General features: G+C 24.0%; 1 protein-coding gene and 1 long non-coding RNA gene across 5 annotated transcripts in view; both read left to right on the top strand.

Moving 5' to 3' along the window:
• The first annotated feature begins 592 nt into the window (after positions 1-592).
• Positions 593-9,963, top strand: LOC126893919 (uncharacterized). Its single transcript, XR_007701287.1, has 3 exons — positions 593-830; positions 7,818-8,486; positions 9,139-9,963. It is a non-coding gene; the product is annotated as an uncharacterized LOC126893919 (long non-coding RNA).
• A 1,894-nt stretch (positions 9,964-11,857) lies between these two features.
• The window catches only part of LOC126893894 (fibrillin-2-like), a 47,943-nt gene continuing 39,473 nt past the window's right edge, over positions 11,858-20,327 (top strand). For 3 of the 4 annotated variants that reach the window (XR_007701284.1, XR_007701285.1, XM_050664436.1), the window contains exons 1-2: positions 11,858-12,410; positions 15,038-15,120. Coding sequence is in view for 2 of the 4 variants with exons in the window: in XM_050664436.1 (XP_050520393.1) it covers positions 12,259-12,410; positions 15,038-15,120 (235 nt within the window). In the remaining 2 variants the exon portion in view is untranslated. The remainder of the gene's footprint in view (positions 12,411-15,037; positions 15,121-20,327) is intronic. The other variant, XM_050664434.1, reaches the window with a different exon arrangement.

The following is a 20,327-nucleotide window of genomic DNA, read 5'->3' as shown; positions in this document are numbered from 1 at the left end:
AATTTAAAAATGATAATTAAAGTTATTTTTCATTGCAGATTTAACCTTGAAAATAGATTTAGAAATAAAGGTATTAATTTTATGGCTAGCTTAGAAACCGGATGAAGATTAATTTGTACACAGCGTGATGAATTTACCTACTCTTCTGCAAATAGATATATCAGTAAATGTAATAGTTGTGTTTAATATTATATCTAAAATTTGTTTCAGTGGTATTTTAATTAAAACATTTTTTATGTTAAAACCTGGGGATTAAAATAGTTTTAAATCAAAATATTAATTTGTAAGATATTTTCCAAAAAGTTAAATTTACTACCGCCGCTATCTTTTTAGTAATTGACTAACGTGGCGGGTGGCAAGATGATCACTAAACTTGTGGACCAAAGCTACGTAAAGAGTTTTCTTGTCTAAAATCACTAATGAGAAATATGTATATATAAAGTGCTGTAATGTGAAGAAATTAAGTAAGAGAGAAGGAGAAAACTTTTAAAAACGGATTACCAAACGGATTATATAATATCAATTCTTGTTAACTCTCCTACGGACTTAAATATTCTGAAGGCAGTAAACTACTAAACGTTGAACTGGCGACCAACGCAGAAATATTTTCATTAAAAAGTTATAAATTAATAAAGCTTCCAAAAATGTTCTTAGAACAGTTAAATAAAAAATAAAAATAGTATAAGCTTTTTATGTGTTACAAATAGTGCATCTTTTATTGATAATGAATGCAAGGAAATGGTCTAAAAATTTTTTTTGGATAAATGACACCCAAAAGGAATGTTTTAATTATAGTTAGAAAATAATATTTATTGAAAATAATTTTACAGGTATGTTGAACTAGTTTTATATAAATAACCCTTTTGTCCGTGTTACGCTTACTGGTGGCTTTAAAAGCTTTGCAATTATAATTCCTTAGTAGTACCAAACTTAACATTTTCATTGGTCATTGGTATAGCAGTTTACTTACTAGGTACAAATACGTAAAATACAAATTGATTGTATTTATGAATTTCATTAATTTTCTACAAATATCTATGTCCACAGTATGTCTAATTTTCAAATTAAAGTCAACAAATCGCAAAATTGATCTTAACAAATAAAAAAATCATAAAAAAGATTTAATAATATATTTTAAAGTAATTATGCATTTATTTCCTCGTTTTCGATGAATAGAAATTATTAATTTATACATAAATTGATTAATTTAGAAATTGTTCTTATTTGTGAATTTGGACAGCGTGGGATATTAATTTTAATAGTTTGATAAATATAACGCCAAAATTTATAGTATTGAATATGCTTGTGTTTTATTATTATGCGTAATTACATATCGCAATAAAATATAAACACTTATTATAATAAGTGTATGTATATTTATCAAAAGAATAACGTTTTCTAGGTGTGAAATGATTCTTCACAAGTTTTAAGTTACTTTTGAAGTATTAAATTATATTTTATGTGTAGCTCACTTTCGGAACGTTGTCATGATCCAATAAATTTCTTACATTATTATATTTATTATAATTAATTTCTTTTGAACATTATTTTATGTGTTTATGTATCAATAGAGCATGTAACTTTTCTACAGCTGTATGTCAATATTGATTAGAAGTTCATGATTTAAAAGTCTATAATTATTTGATATATATATATATTTTATCTTTAGTAAAAATAATAATGATACGTGTTTAAAAAATATTGTTTGTAAGCTAGATACATGAGACGCTTGAGCACAAGAACTAAAAGTTGCAATAAAAAAATTTAGCTACAAAATTAGACAAAAAATAAATAGTTCTATCTAATTATAAAAATTTAGAAAAAAAAAAATTATTTAGATGGTAAACAAAAAACTTTGAAATCGATTTTTAAAAAATGTCATTTATACCCTTGTATCTTAAGCGCCTCAAATAATATTAAATCAAATAATGAAAATGCAAAAAATAAAATATTATAGATCATTATTCGTATAAAATGATTACATATATTATCCTATTTTTTAACATAATCATGTTGATGAAATAAAGGAGTGCAATGACCGTAAACAAATGTGTTGAATTAAAAATTTTTCCAACTAAAAAAATATAATTAAGCTGTTTAATCTTATAAACACTAGGCGCTATATCACTATATAGTTAATTTACGGTTTATTAAATCTGTCGACTCCGCCAAGTTCATAAACATTTTATCTTTCAGTTATAAAGACATCGTCGACCCACGTATTATGAATCACGCAGTTAGCGATTAAATTTTTACCAGATATATTAACACCACCAACCAGCATATTAATCTGATTAAGCTAAATCTAATAAATTGGATATATTTTCATTGTGTATAACAATATTTTTTGTTTTGATGTACAGGTTCTTATAAAATTTGAGATGTAAGGTAGTAATTGTTATGATTTGTAGTAATTTTTAACTTCTATCCTTACTAATTTTTCTAGCTGTGAGTTTGTACTTAAAAATACGAACTGTATTTATCTGTAAATATTTATAGATATTTACAGATGAAAGCAACTTTGGAAACACATTATAAGTATGTTCCGAAAATCTATTGATAACGTATTTATTTGAAAATTGTTCTTATTTATAAATTAATGTTTATTCAGCGTTTTTTTTAATTTATAAGTTAAATCCAACAAATATTTAAAGAATGTGTAACTTTTGTAACACATTCACTTAATCGAATCATTCACTTGTTAAGTTCTTGATTGAAATTGTTAGATGAAAATATAAGTAAAAGTATATTTATATATTGTCTTGTTAGTCAAATGATTGATAGAATTTTGTGTTTTTATTTGAATTGGAGTTATTAACTTTTTGTACCTAAGCGGAAAATAGAGCGAGGCCGAAAAATATTTAATATAAGAATAGTGACACCCACACTTTGCCTCCAGCCAATACTTTAAATTGTTAATAACTTTTGAAATAATAGTCCAAAATTTGTTATTTCAGTCATGTTTTTAATTACAATCAATTTCTATTTTATAAGCTAGTTAACTATGTAACTTGTCAATTAAGAAAAATAAGTTGATACTTCTACTGTGTATAAGACATAAAGGATGAACAAAAAAAAATTTTTATAACAGATAAATGGAAATACATATAAAAATAACAAAATCAAAAAAATATTATCATTTTAAGAGAAATTGAGCGGTTAGTGTTGAATGAATCACTTTGTATTAAGTAATTGTAACAACCTGTTGGGTAATGGTTACTCTGTGAGATGTGTCTTTGCAGACTTACTTTAGTATTGTATTTCTTTTTTATTTTACTAACTTTTATGTAAAATAATATTTAATAAGATTGTGTTTTATCTGATAACATTGAAAATTGATGTGTAATAATGAGTTTAGCTTCGATGAGAAGCTGAGAAGGTATTCATTTTACTATGATATGTTTTTTTTTTTTTTGTCTGTTACCACTTTTTCTCAGCTCTCACCGTACCGATTTCTTTCAACGATAAGTCAAAAGATCACAAATCGTATCTAATTGAAGACATTATCCTCAAAAATTGAAAAATTTTTCCTCGTTCCCCGCAAATGGGGAAAATATCCAAAAAAATTACAAATTTAAAAATCGGTAAATTTTGTCATTTTTCTCACTTTTTTTTCTTAAAACTGCCATAACTATTCAAAAATAAACAAATCAATATAATTTTTTTTTTTATAGATGCTTGATGTCTTTACCTATCATTTGGTATATTTTTTTTATAAATTTAACCCTTTACCAGCCCACAGGGGGGATTAAAAATGACAACTTTTTCACGAAAAATTAACTTTTTCAGCTTAATTTTTGAAAGTGTTCCGGAAGGTCTTTTATATATATCTAAAATTAAAGGTAATGTAATATAATTTATTATGGAAAAAAAATGTGGAACTTTATTTTATCTTCACGTGAAAATGGCTACCGTATGCTTTTTTTCTGTTAAAATTTTCGATTTTAAATTTTACATTTTTAACTTTAAAATGTTATAACTTTTTTAAAAATGTATGGATCAATACAATTTTTTTATGAGAAATAATATTTATATACTTCTTTAATTCGACATACTTTTTTTTTAAATCGGACCATTTCCCTTAATACAGGGGTGTTCAAAACATTTTTATATATATCTTAAATTAAAGATAATGTAATATACTTTATTATGAAAAAAAAAAAATTGATCTCTGGACTTGTCTTCGTGGTGAAAATGGCTACCGAATGCTATTTTCGTGTGAAAATTCTTGATTTTATTTTTTACATTTTTAACTTTATAATGCTATAACTTATTGAAAAGTGTATGGATCAACACAATTTTTTTATGAGAAATAATATTTTTTAATAATCCCTTTTTCATTCAGGATATTAATAAGAAAATAGCAAATCATGTAGCTTTTGGAATAATACACCAATTTTTTTAAATTAAACACTATCTAAAGATTTGAATCGAAGCGTTTTTTTTGATAGTGATTTTAATCACTGTCAGATATCATAATACTTGATCCAACTATGCCACATCACCACTGTGCCGCGACCCCCCGTGCTAGGTTTTTTTTTATGTAAGACCTCAGCGTAGTAATTATTACTTTTTGCTTAGTTCCATTGTTTTACATACTTTATTGGAAATAGTATAATAATTTTTAAATTCTACTAATACATTTCCAAATTCAATTCAAGTGTTAAGTTTATTTGATTTTATGATAATTATTTTTATAGTCATTTTTATAATTATTATAAATGTTATATTAATATAGAAATAAATTAATTAGATTACAATGGTATTTAATATGAAATATTATTAATTACAAAATTAAAAAAAAAAATGATTATTTATGTATTAAGGTTTAAAAATAAACCTATAGGTTTGATGTTTAATTTATTCAACGTCAATTATTTTTTAAATATTGTTTACTTTCCTATTTTTACCACCTTAGTTCTCATTTTTCTATTTCCTATAATTTATCGTGTCATTTATATATGTAAACATAATTTACTTGAATTGGTTCACTCGAAATAGTGCTTAAACAGTATATTTTATAGGTAAAAATATTAGTATCACTCATTAGATTAAGTATTTATTTTCAAATAAAATTACAATAATTTAGGAATGTATATGTATTTAAATTTATTGAATAGGTGCTTTAAATTGGAAATTGCATTATTAATCAAAACTCTAGTTCCTGTCTCGATAACATGGTTTTTAAAACTGATAATTAAAAGAGATTGTTACATTTTGTCGGTCACTAACTTTGGGATTTGACACACTAAATTTATTCATCTAAATTAATTATTAAGTTAAAAGCGAAAAAAATGAACAGACAAATATTAATATACTGCTTTATTTGTAAAATCTTAAGCTTGCATTAAGTACTTTAATTCATACTTGTTAATTATTCTGAAACTTTATAGTTAATATAATATTAGAGATATAATAATATATCATTATAAAATATTAATATCTTAAATATAAGATAGTTAATATACTATACACAAAAATAATCTGATTTTGTGAAATCGTGAACTATCTTATGTTTGATATTTTGTTTCGAATTAAATTAAACATTAAACGTATTTTTTGAATTATAGAGACCTTTTAATGTGTGAAAATAGTTTTAGAATACGGTGTCTGTCGTGTAATAATGTTATATATAATATATTAACAGGCATATGATCTGTGTTTGTCAGTATTCTATACATTATGTCATTAGTTAACTTTTGTTGGTTTTATTATTAATCGATGAAGTTGAAAGTATTATTTTTCATATAAGACAAGTAAGGGAGCCTTTATTTAAAACTTTTCGTGTACTGGTTTAGAGTGTTAAAGTCATTCACATATTTTGTGGTTAATTGTAAGGCTAAACAAAATCAATGTAAAAATAATTACAAGTTGACTCGAAAAAACATTTAATACTTAACAAGTTATATATTTTTAAACTTTGAAATTTTGATTAAAAATAGATTTAATTTTTGAATATATAAAAATTATTTAAACATATAAAAAAAATAAAAAGTTGCAAATATGAATTTTTTTTAATTTTATGATCTTAATAATTTACATTTTATTAATTTTTTTAATGTATGAAATCAAAATATACTTATTTAATATACATATACTTATGGGTTTTTGTGTTGTTAAATTCAGGAGTAAAAAAGTACTCAAAAAAATTATTTTGTCATGTAAAAAAAATAAGATATAGAATTATACATTTATTTTTGTTTAGATTCTATTAATAATGACATAAAAATGTTCAATTTAAACTACCTACATACTTTTGTATACATATTTTGTATTTGTTACGAACATAATGTTTAAAATAAAAATGCAAGTATGTTCATATTCCTTGATGTATATTGAGTTAAACAATTACTAGTAAATTAATATTAATATTCGTTAAAAATTATAATATGTCTCTTTATATCAATGACCAATAAATCAGAAAAAAATTGAATTTACTATAAGCGCAATCTTAAATAGAAACCAAACAATTATTAGCATGCTTTAAGAGTATTAAGAATTCAACAATGATTTATAAAATTGTATACAATATCGAATATATCACCACCACTTTTTCAAAGATTTTTCTTTATTTCATCGACATTATATTCTAGAATTATACAAAAAAATATATTTTAATATTACCAAAAAGAGGAATAGTAGTTAAGTTAATTTCTCACTCAGTAGAATTATGTGGTCATAACTAAAGAAATATCGACAAAAAATTAATAATCTCAAAAATGTAACTGTTACCAAAAAAAAAAAAAAAAGGAATTACACTAAATAAAAAATTCAATCATATTAACGGGTTAACTACTAATAGTCTGCTTTAATTATTAAAATAACTAATAAGAATTATGGATACATAATAATCGTAAACTAAATATAATGATAAAATTGGCAATCTTAAAATAGTTTTTTTATTATATTAACTCAAAAAATTGAAACTTTAAATGTTTATATCTAATAAACGAATAAAGTTATATTAAAAATTCAAATGTCATTTACTATTGAATTGAAACCTCAAACATTTTATTAAATTCAAAATATGTGTTACCATTTAAAAAAACAAAGTTGACACCCTTACCAGGCATAAGGGATGAACTTAAAAAGTATTACATAGTTATTAATTCAAGAATAATGTGTAACTAAAGATAATAATAAAAAAAAAATTTTTAATTATTATTATTCTGTAAGTAATTGAGTGGGTTATGATAAAAAAATCACCCTGTATTGTTTTGTAGAATTCATATATTATATTTAAACCATTAAAATGTTAATTTCTAAAATAGTTTTACTATATTTATTGCGTTATTTTTCTTTGTTTATACAATTTGCAATAAATTTCTTAGTTATGTAATCCAGTTGATTTTACACAATACCAATCTATAATTTTGAATTTTATAATATCAAAAACTGTAATATTCCTTTTAAATAATGTCCGCTAAATACATATATTATGGTTCTAATTTAAAAATGTTTAAATTTTCTTTTAAGATTTACTTACTGGAAAATATAGTTATAAAAAATCGATACATATTAATATTTTTTTGTCATTTAAAAGTTAAAAAACTTAATTAAATGTTTATTTTATTTTATTATTGAAGTTTATGGTGACTAAAAACATTATCACTTTCTGCGACAAGATAATATTAATAATGAGAGATATAATAATATTGAGAGACAATGATCTTCCAAATTATATTTAGGGACAAATCTCAATATTAAAGAGAAAATTTACAAATATTTTTATACGGTCGATCAAAAAAAATGTTCTAATCTAATATTTGTTGTTATGGTTTATATGATATATTATGTTTTTCATTTTTGATTTTAAGATTATCATCATAAGTTCGTTGAAGGTCACAATCAACTCTTCATCCTACCTAATTGTTAACAAACGACGGAAAGGTGAAAATTACGAAGTAATTTAAAAGAAAGGGAAGACCAATTAATTAAAAAAAAAAATCATCATAGTTAGTGCTTTCAGAAGGGTTATTAAAACACTACTGTTTATTTATACTATTAAATTAAACTTCTTTTTTAAAATTTGTGAGTATTCAAAGTGCTCAAAATTGATCACCTTAAATTTAAATTAGTTAAGACGATAATAAATTAAGAAATGTTATTTTTGATAAACTATGTTTTCTAGCCATTAATATTATAACAGACAGTAATAGGATATTGTATTATTAATCAAAACCGCAAGTTCCTGTCTCGATAACATGGTTATTGACACCGATAACCAAAAGAGGTCGCATACATTTTGACGACCGCTAACCTAGTGGTGTATCGCACTATACTTACACATTAGATCTAATTTCAATTTATACCTAATGATTTGTAATTGATATTTTCGCAGGGAACATTAGATTGTCATGGTACGCCAAGGACAAAGTATCTTATTAAGTGAAAATCATTTTATATTACTTAACGCATATTTTTAAATTGCCATCGTTATGGACCAGATGCATTAAGTCCAATGGTCTAAAACGCCTATTGTAAGGGTATGAGAAACCTACTTAATTATTAGATTACAAAAATCATAATTGTTTACTTTTGGATAGTGTCAGTTATTACTGACACTTTTAAATGTCTTAGCAATATCTTAGAATAAAAAAGGACGTGTGATGATTTAAAAATAGAATTGTCTTTCTAATACGAAATTATGAGTGCTTTAAGAAAAAATCTTGTTAAGAAACTTATTATTCAAAAAATAATACTAAAGTTGAATAAAATAAATATTTTAAATTGTTTAAGTTAAAAACAAAATAAATCAGCTTAAAATAATTTTTAGATCGAAATAAAATTGTACTTTTTTGTATATATAAGAAAATGGTATAAATGATGTGTAAACAAGCGAGAAATTGTTAAAACTAGAACTTTAATAAGTTTGTAAGAATAATTAGTTTTATGAAAAAAACTTCCGTAAATGATTTATGAATCATCTTTTTATTTTTCTTAAACAAGAGATTAAATTAATCTTTTAAAAAAATTGTGTTGATTGTATTTTAAACTTGTCCAGTAATTTATATATTTTTCTTTTCTTGTTTTAAAATTAATTCAAACTTAAGTATCTGATACGTCTGCTTTGTTATCACGTACATTAAATTATAATAGGATACCACAAAACATTAAGTATAAGTTTTATTTTTTAAGAAGGAAATTTTAATCAATCATATTAATAGAGGAAGATCAAATAAGAGATGAAGGGATGTTATTGAATGCAGTATGAGGACTGTTGACGTGTGGGAGATCGTTTCAAGTGAATGTTCAGGATGTTCAACCACAAGCAATTAGGATGAAGACTAGGACAAAGAAGAAGTAATATTTTAATAAACGAAATTATGAAATTCATAATAAATATTGATTAACCAGGTACCTTAATTTACATAACATAGAAATGTGTTAAACTTTGTGTAACAGAACAGCAGATACCGTATTGCTACAAAGCATTTTTTAACCAGTTGACATAGTTAAAATATATACTGTTCGTTTTTTGTGAAAGAAGTATTAATTTTTTAGACAGTGATCGGTAATCCCAAGAGAAGAACACCAGGATATAACGATGAGAACACAATTTAAAAATGTTTCAAAATGATAAACATACATGTATTATAATGTATTACATGTATAATATTTTACTCATAAATATATTAGTAAAATACTTTTTTACTCAGTCAAGTATAAAATATTTCATCTCAAAATCGAAGTTTTGAGCAAAATGGTTATGTATAAATAAATTTAGCCAAAATTAAATTAATACAAAACCGCAAAAAAGTTTTACATATAATTGTTTTCATAGTGTAAAACCATTGTATCGCACATCACTTTTATTATTTTAAAATTTAGGGTTGGTATGACATCAGTTTTTAAGAATTATGATGTGGTGATGTTTTAGCAAAATTACAGTGTAAAGGTTTTCTCTTTGCTTCTTATCCTTATTAAAGTTTGCAAGATTTTTTGTACAATATTATAATAAGTGTAAACATAATAGATTTGTAATTATTTGAACTTCTTTAATCTTTTAAATACTTTAAAATAGTACCTTTGTTTTAAATTCTATATTAGAATATTCATTGTAGAATAAAAATTTATATTTTTATTAACATATTTTTTTGAATAAAATACTTGTTTTTATATTTGATGGTGATATTAACTTTTTGATTAAATTTTTATTAAAAAAAAAGTTTACCAATGATATTATATTAAATATTAATATAATAATACATACTTAGAATGTGATAAATCTAATTACTAATAAATCTCATAGATAAATAATAGACTGTATTTATAATAAATGGTAAATATATTTTTAAAATATATCATTAATATTGACATTGTTCAATATTTTCCGAACTAGATTGAAATAAGTTAAAAAGTAAAGTTAATAAAGTTTATGAAATGTTTTAAACGGTATGAATTTTTAACTTATACAAATAATTTGACACTGCCATTCAAAAAGTAATCTCAACATAATTCAAGATTAAAAAAATGGCTATACATATTGCTTTAACACCAGCATAATAATTTTAATTTAAGACATTTTCTATAATTTTGATATCAATTCTAAAGGTAGATTGAGTTTTTAATAAACGTTAATATTTTGCAGTAATTTTTCTTAGAAAATATTTATGAAAGATTTCATGTTTATAGTATGATTATTTATTCATTTGATGTTTCTATATAATTCTTTTGTATAGCAAAATACTGTTTCCTTAAGAGATCTTCGTTTTATTTAGTCGAAAAAAATGTTTTTTATAAAACATATTTATTAGTATATGAAATTTATAAATTCTTCGAAATAATGTAAGACGTAATTGGAAAAAAATATTAAATCTCACAAGCATGTAAAAGACTACATGGTTCTATATTATTTCAAAATTAGATTTTCAATGAACCTAAAAATATGTTTGTAAAAACATACATGGGTTTTTTATGAATATAAAAATAAATAGAAAAATTAGATAGGATAATAATTTTGACTTTTTTAACTTATTTTAAAAAATCTGTTCTAAAAATCATTACAATTTTAAGTTAATGAAATTTAGAAATTGTATTTCAATAAATTAATACATATCTATACTTGTATATTTTGAATTTATTGATTTAAAAAAAGACTTCTATTAATGATACTCCAAACTTACATACTATTATTTTGTAAATCTTTTAGACCTATTATTATAATATATCCGCAGGGAATTTTTATTTAAATAAAACATCATTACCAAATTATTAGAATTGATCAAAATAAACTTATACCTGAATAAATGCGTATTTTTAAATATTTTGATAATCTTTTTCATTGAGAACTACAAATTATAGTGTTAATTGTAAAATAAGATGTTATTAAGCTTAATTTAGAATTTGTATTCAATGTTCTCTAACAGTGTAAGATATTTAAAACTTTCCACGTGTTACATTTTTTATTTTTTAGCTCTTGATGATTGGAAACTATTAATTCTACATATGTTGTTATCATTTAAATATCTAAATCATGTTCGTTGCTGCCAATAATATAATTTAGAAAACTAGTAAATAAACTACTAATTCACAGTACCACAAAAAAGTGACCATAACGTTTACTTGTTATATTGGCAGTGTTATGTTTGTAAATGGTGATAGTTGCAGCTTCGGTCGAATTGAAGTATTAAGCGATCAAATAATTAATTAGAGTCAATGCGTCCAAAAAAACTTGATTACTTAAGATAACACATGCGACAGAGTGGAACGCCTTAAATTGAAATGACCGCGTTGACGGATCTAAAAATATGTTGTGTGCAATGGCCCGTATAGTGTATATTATGCATATCGTTATAAATGGATGTATGTTATTTAAATAAACACACACGTTGATGAGAAGAAATACTTGTACGACTACAGCGGAGGTCGTTGGGTATACCGTGTGGGATTCTAATATACTCTGCGGCATCGTATCATCATCATTATTATCACAACTGTTATGTCATGGGCGACGCACATGAGACTGTAGTAGTAGTGCAGCCGCTTTCAGACACGGTTAGATTTTTAAAATTTGAGAACAATACAGTCCGGATTAGTGCGCTTTTTTCTGTATTGACAAGGAAGTGCCGATAAAAGTTGTTTGGCTTCGAACTTTTTTTTATAAACAATTTTGACAACTGACAAATTTGTAGTGTGTAATTTTTGTTGCGATTCGATTGGTTAAACAAAAGTTTTGTTCGTTTTAAGATCGAAAATATTGTTATGTTAGATCGTAGGTGATCCTACGCTGCCTCTAAGGTGGTGGCTTCACCCAAAATGGTGAGGCGATTCCCAAGTGCCGTATGCTGTGTACTAGCGGCTACCCTGTTGTGCTTGCTGGCTACGGCACAACCGCCAGCTATCAACAACGGCGATCCAGGCGGACCACCTTCATCAGCAGAATCCGCGCACCTGGTCCCAGTTGGAGGGTAAGGACATGTCGTCTCTAAATTAACTTCTACAGTAAAAGTTAAAGGATGTTACTAAATAACAATTAAATTTATCTGTAAAGTGCTTTATGTCGGTTAAGTTTGTTAAAAATGAATGTTAATTATAAACAGCGTTCCTATTTAATATCAAAATAAAAAAAATAATTGACACAAATTAAAATTAATTTTTTTAATAGTTACTAGATTAAAAGTTCGAAAATAGATATTCATTTAATGAACAACGTATCTAATGAAGTGTATAGTTATTCGTTTATTTTTTGAAATAAAACCTTAAAGTGAAAAGTGCTCTGTTACTTTTTTGGGGTTCCGTAGTTATTGCAAAATATTTAATGTGTCGGTTTCTCTATTTATCTCTTCATCATAGTCTTTAAATTTATGCATCTATTGAGACGAAAATAGACATTTATTTTTTTTATTATTAAAGCTTTCAAGAAAATGTTCATAGGAGTATATTTTACATCGATAATCTAAAATAATTTTAATAAGCAAATAATTGTAAGGAAAATATTTTATAAGAAAATTTAATTTGTTTCAATATTTTCTTGAAAAGGTACAAAATTTAATGTATTTGAAAGATCTTTCATAAGTTTGCATAATAATATTAATATTAATTAATGAATTTTTTACTAATTGTTGTTAATATATCAAGAAGTAACTAATTTTCAATTTTTTTTAAGGAATACTTCCTTTAAATATTCAATTAAAGTTTAAGGATATGACTTGTCTCATCATTCTCTATATAATTTTTTTTATGAATTATAATAAATATTTAAAAATCAAACACCATAAAATACTTAGATTGTTTCAAATATAAAATACAGTATGACTCAATAGTTGAAAATTAATTGTTGTATTTGATATAATTAGATAAATTATTATATTTGATTCTTTTAATTTTAAATAATATTGAAAAACATAGTAAAAAAATAAATATTGTTTTATAAGTTATGTTTATATTTTAATAAATTCTTAAATATAATCTAATAGTCATTGGTTTCTACTCAGAATAATTCTAATGTGCACAATTTTAATTAATTTGACCAAATAACATCAACACAAACGTTTGGAGTTTTTGTGATCAAGTATTTATGATTATTATACTAAAAGGACTTAGGAGTATCGAGCTTTTAAATTTTAGCTTAAATTATTTATTTGGTTCATGTGCCATATATTTTTTAAGTCATTTAAGAACCATTTTTCTATTCTCTGTATTATGTTATGTTGTACTTTTCTATGAAGGATTATTGTCATTTTTTATTAATAAAATTAATCATACGTGTGTTTTATTATAACGTATAAAGTGTGTAAAACCATGTCAGACGAATCCTGCAAAATTAATTTTTGTATTTTAAGTTGGATTTCATACAATTATAGTATAAGTTTTATCTTATTATAGGTTTATTAAGCGTTATGTAATGTAGCCATAATTAGCATTATGGTAAAAATTAGTTTTTCTAAAGAATTAAACAATTTTTTTGTAAATTCTCTGTTAGTGCTTTAGTTATTATGATAAACTAAATTATTCCAAATGTTAAGCCAAATATTAGCAAAGTTTTCGTTGTAAAATATTAAATCATTCAATTTTGAAAAACATGTTTTTCACGTAAGTCAGAATTAAAATAAAAAAAATTTTTTATATAGTATTATGTTTGGAGTATTAAAATAATTCTTAAAAGAAAAACATAAAAATAATTTACTATAATAATTTTATATTAAAAAAGGGTTGAATCGGATCCTATCTTCCCCATATGAAAATATATAATTATGTATATTATTTTACATACAATGTTCAGGATCAAACTTACAGATAATTTTTAGAAAATTCAAAGATTTCATAAAAATAGCTCTGTTATTTCTTATAATGCATTAATTTATTAGTGAATAAAAGTTTACTTTAAATATATGTATACTTATAACTAGTTTACATGAAAAAGTTACAGAAGTTAAATGATTCAGTTACCGAACTCTTCCAAAAAATTAAAGACCATTGGTTTTACTGAAAACTTTCTTGTATAAAACTCTTTGATTTTTTAATTTGTGATACATGAATTTAATGATAAAATAGAAAACTCATATGTTGACATTAAAAAATGATATGAGCAAACAAAATGCCGTTAAATTCAGTTATTCGAACTTAAATTATATTTAGAAGGTTTTTGAATGCAAGCTTTAACAGTGATACATACCTTGCCCTTTAATTGAGATAGTTAGTAATAGCTGAAGAGATGATGATGATGATGAACTTGGATAATTCTATGTAAAAGAAATAATGTACGTTTCGTTGAAAAAAGTTTTTCCTTATAGTTTTTGTTCATATTACTCTATATTTCTAAATCTTAACTAATTTGTTGTTACATGTAAAAATATTCCTACAATTTAGTTAAATACATATATATATATATATTTATCAATTAATCGTATGAATGGTTCAGCTTAGTAAATTTTAATTAAGTTTTATTTAAAATATTAATTTAGTAGACAATTAAAGATTTCTTAAAATACCGTTTCGCTGAAAAATTATTCTTCATGACAAATATATTTAATTTTATAAATTACTTTTATACTGGCAAAATTTAATATATGAAAATTTAATACATATTTTTTAGTCCAAACGTATGCCGCTCACGATTTCGAAACTATTGTTGTCCTGGTTGGACATTAAAACAAGCTACTGGCCTTTGTATAGTACGTAAGTATTAAAATAAAAATAGGTAAAAGTGTTATTCTATTTAAATAAAATTCAATTTTTTAGCTTTGTCGCGAAGCTGAGGAAGTATTTAGTTGTTTTCTTTATTTTCTTTATTTTAACTTTTATAATATAAATTTGAAAAGGTAGTACAATTACACATCAACTCATATTTGTCAAAAATCCACTTTATTCTTTTTTGTACTCAGCAATCGAAATAAAATAATTTTCAAGTGTTTTAGCTTCGATGCGAAGCTAAGAAGGTATTAATTTTACTATGATATGTTTTTTTTTTTTTTTGTCTGTTGCCACTTTTTCTCAGCTCTCACTGGACCGATTTCTTTCAACAATACGTCAATAGATCACAAATTGTATCTAGTTAAAGACATTACCCTTAAAAATTGAAAAATTTTCCCTCGTTCCCCGCAAATGGGGAAAATATCCAAAAAAATTACAAATTTAAAAATCGGTAAATTTTGTCATTTTTCTCACTTTTTTTTCTTAAAACTTCCATAACTTTTTAAAAATAAACAAATCAACATAATTTTTTTTTATACTAAAACCTTAGATATTTCCCTTTCATTTGATATCATTTTTTTGAAAATCTAACACTTAACCTGCTAATTGGGGGGATTTAAAATAAAAACTTTTTTACAAAAACTAATTTTTTCAGCTTAATTTTTGAAAATGTTCCGGAAATACTGCGTCCTTTAAACATATATCAAATTAAAGCTTATTTTATGTACTATAAAATGAAAATAAAAATTTGTCCCGACGACCTATCTTCTATGCGCAAATGGCTACTGTATTCAAAATNTGTCCCATCTATGCCTTGTCTACACTGTGCTACAGTTTTTTTTTAAAAGAATAACAAAAACAGTAACAACAGTAACTAAAACAAAAACAGCAATAAAATCAAAAATTACAAAAACAAATAGGAAACAACTTAAGTCATCAGTATAGTTTTAACCTATAAAGACCCATAAACCATTATAATNTTTAGAATAAAGTTCATAAGACATAAGAAATTAAACTTATTAAATTTTTTTTACTTTTTTAAAGTCGAAAAAGTAATTTTTAAATTTGAGTTAGCTTAAATAGCCAATTTTTTAGCTTCGATGCGAATTTTTTATATGTAAATACTAATTTTTGATAATATTAAAACTTAAAAGTGATAGAAAAAGTCTAATTGCAGATTTGAAAACATCACGAAAAGTTGATTTAGAATGGTATAATTTTATTACTGATGATAGTTCCTTGTAGTTCAGTGCATTTATTTATAGTAACAAACAGTTTTTATTAAAATTTATTGTATCAAGCCCTTTAAATTTTTATACACGTAAAAATAAAGCAAAATACAACTTCTTTATTATTTTTATAATTTCTCCGTTTAAATTACAATATTAAATTATTGAATATCAATTTCATACTAAATTTAATAATTATAATTAGTATTTATTCATATATTATATTTTAAAATCAAAGAACTACTAATTAGGGTATAATCAAAGAAATAGGAGTTGATGATGCTTTTGGAATAATCCACCAATTTCTCTAAATGAAACACTATCTACAGATTTGCATCAGAGCGTTTCTTATGATAGTGATTTTAATCACTGTCAAATATCATCTATACTTGTCCCATCTATGCCTTGTCTACACTGTGCTTCAGTTTTTTTTTCAAAGAATAACAAAAACAGTAACAACAGTAACTAAAACAAAAACAGCAATAAAATCAAAAATTACAAAAACAAATAGGAAACAACTTAAGTCATCAGTATAGTTTTAACCTATAAAGACCCATAAACCATTATAATGGTCAATATATACTGTTATATTTATAATTTATGAATTTTTATAATGGTAGTTTAGTGCATCGTCTCAAAATGTTTGAAATGTCTCATTTGTAATTTTGTCTATCTATTAGATTACCTTTTTTATAAAACTGTTGTCGATATGTTGGATAGGTTTCTTAGAGTCTTATTTTTTAAAGGTGTTTTTTTTTTAGTATTGTTCGCGCTCGTTATCACGCGATTAAGCGATACCAATAATAATGATGGTCGCCGACCAATATAAGACCAGTTATGCTCGATATACGTACGCGCGGACAAATCGCCAGCTTACAATAAAATATTTAATAAAAAGATACAATCCACAATTAATAAACATTCGTAATTATCAATTTATTTATTATACATATTGAACCAGACGCAACAAGTAATGAACTTCTTTTATTTAAAAAATAGATTCTTCTGAGTAACTTCAGATAATAATTACTGAATTATTCCGAAAAGTCTCTGTAACTAGAGAAGGAAAAGGAAAAATTGAAAATATAATAAATTCAAAAATAATAAAATATAGATAAATGATTAAAGGATTAATTTGTAAAAAAGGTAAATATTATAGAGAGTTATTGAAATTATTTATTAAAGTAATGAAGAGTTTTAAAAAAGTTAAAGAAAAAGTTATGTTAAGAATTAGGTTAGAAAACATTATAAAGGCTTGATAATTTATATACCATTGGATTAGAGCAAAAGAAGCTTAATATATTTGTCATTTCAAGAGAGCGATGGGCCATTTTTTTTATTACCTTTAATGTATTATTATTTTTTAATGTAATTTAGCGGCTAAAATTTTGAGTTTTTACAATATAAATTTGAAAAGGTAGTACAATTACATAATTAAATCATTTTTGTCATTAGAGCATTTTATTTTTATTTTAGTCTGCCATCAAAATAAAATAATTTTTTAATCAATTTTTGTCACACTCTATAAAAAACAAAATTAACAAAATAGTAAGGACGATATATACAATAAAATATCAATTATTGACAGATATAATTGACAATAAATGTTAAGTATCTGTGAATAGCATCGAAATAATGATTTAAATTAATCTTTTAAATATCTTTTGGTGAAATGTAATTGTTTAATATTTAAATTCACTTTGCAAATATCAAAAAGTTTTTTTGTGATAAAATATATTATTTTACTTACGAATAATGTATTATATCAGTATGGAATGATTACTGATAATATTTGGCCGTCCTAGTTTTTATTTTATTAAATAAACTATATTTTTTACAATAATTTAACCAAATAATGTGTTTATATAGTAAATATTTTATTCTCTTAATAAAGATTATAATTTAGCTATCTGTTTCGTACGAGACAACTAGACCGTAGGACGGATATTTGTGCGCCGCACTAAAATGCCGTTTTACCTTAATTCTGTTTAAATCGCTATTATTGAAGGGAAAGTGTCACCTGGGGGATGAGGGAATTACTGGTGGGGTGAAAGGGCATGAGAACTTTGAGTACAAGGGTTCAATAAACAAATATTAAGAATAAAGGCGTACAATGACCATTCAAGCGAAGGAGCTTGCTACGAAAAATATGACACAAAACAATAAATTCATTGACTTACGTTGATGAACTGTTCAAGGATGGTAATTGACAGGGAGGCCATCGATTTGCCGTGTTAGGTGAGTAAAGCAAAGACGCTAGAGATCAGCTGTCACACAATATAATATAATCAACGGTTTTTCGTGTAGCTGGTCTTTGATAGTGATGAGTGACTGTAGTGATCAGTAAAATAAAATATTCTATATTTTAAATTGATCAGTGATCAGATACTTAAATAATTACTATTAACAATAAAACTCAAAATGTTTATTTATTGTAATAAATCATTTAAATAGAAATCTGAGTAAGCATTTCTATGCAACTCGTATTGTTTAAATAATTATATACATTGATATAATGGACATAATACATTCTGCTTGTTCCGTATTTTTAGTTTCGATGAGAAGCTGAGAAGGAATTGGTTTTACTATGATGTGTTTTTTTTTTGTGTCTTACCACTTTTTCTCAGCTCTCACCGAACGGATTTCTTTCAATGATACATCAAAATATCACAAATCGTAACTAGTCGAAAACATTACCCTCAAAAATTGAAAAAATTTCCCTCGTTCTCCGTAAATGGGGGAAACCTCCAAAAAAATTACAAATTTAAAAATCGCTAATTTTTGAAATTATTTCAATTTTTTTTACTTAAAACTACCATAACTTTCTTAAAAATGAACATAACAATATAATTTTTGTTTTTTTATAGATGATTGATGTCTTCACTTATCATTTGGTATATTATTTTTATAAATTTAACCCTTTATCTGCCCACAGAGGGGGGTTAAAAATGACAACTTTTTCAGCTTAACTTTTGAAAGTGTTCCGGAAGGTCTTTTATATATATCTAAAATTAAAGGTAATGTAATATAATTTATTATGGAAAAAAAAATGTGGAACTTTATTTTATCTTCACGTGAAAATGGCTACCAAATGTTATTTTTGTTTGAAAATTCTCGATTTTGTATTTTACATTTTTAACTTTAAAGTGCTATAACTTTTTTAAAAAATACCTCTTTCATTTGACAAAAATTTTTTTTTTATATCAAACCTTTTTTTAAATTTCCCTTTATACAGGGGGGGTTCAAAACATAAAAATGCTTATAGAAAGTAGAACTTTTTCAACTGAATTTTTGAAAGTGTTCTGTAAATACTGACACTTTTATATATATATCTTAAATTAAAGCTTATGTAATATACTTTATTATGAAAAAAAAAAATTCGGACTTTATTTTGTTTTAACGGTGAAAACAGTCATCAAAGTTAATAAAAAAAAATACGATTTTTGTAAAAAAATTGTTTTTCATATTTTTAACTTTATAACGCTATAACTTTTTGAAAATTGTATGGATCAATATAATTCTTTTTTTTATGCATGATGTCTTTAACTATTATTTGGTATATTTTTTTTATAAATCTGACTCTTTACTTGCGTACAGGGGGGGGTTTCAAAATGACTTTTTTACAAAAAATTTACTTTTACACTTAACTTTTGAAAGTGTTGCGGAAACTTGAACACTTTTATATATATCTTAAATTAAAGATAATGTAATGTACTTTATTAAGAAAAGAAAAAAATTCGGACTTTATTTTGTCTTCACGGTGAAAATGGCTACCGAATGCTATTATTGTGTGAAAATTCTCGATTTTATTATTTATATTTTTAACTTTATAATGCTATAACTTATTGAAAAGTGTATGGATCAACACAATTTTTTTATGAGAAATAATTATTTTTTAATAATCCCTTTTTCATTCGACATACTTTATCTTAATTAGGATATTAATAAGGAACTAGCAGATCA

The sequence above is a fragment of the Daktulosphaira vitifoliae genome, unplaced genomic scaffold (genome assembly GCF_025091365.1).
Source record: "Daktulosphaira vitifoliae isolate Bord-2020 unplaced genomic scaffold, ASM2509136v1 Scaffold_1, whole genome shotgun sequence".
In the NCBI taxonomy this organism is placed as follows: domain Eukaryota; kingdom Metazoa; phylum Arthropoda; class Insecta; order Hemiptera; family Phylloxeridae; genus Daktulosphaira; species Daktulosphaira vitifoliae.
Note: the sequence above shows the minus strand (reverse complement) of the source record. Positions and strands in the feature narration are given on the sequence as shown.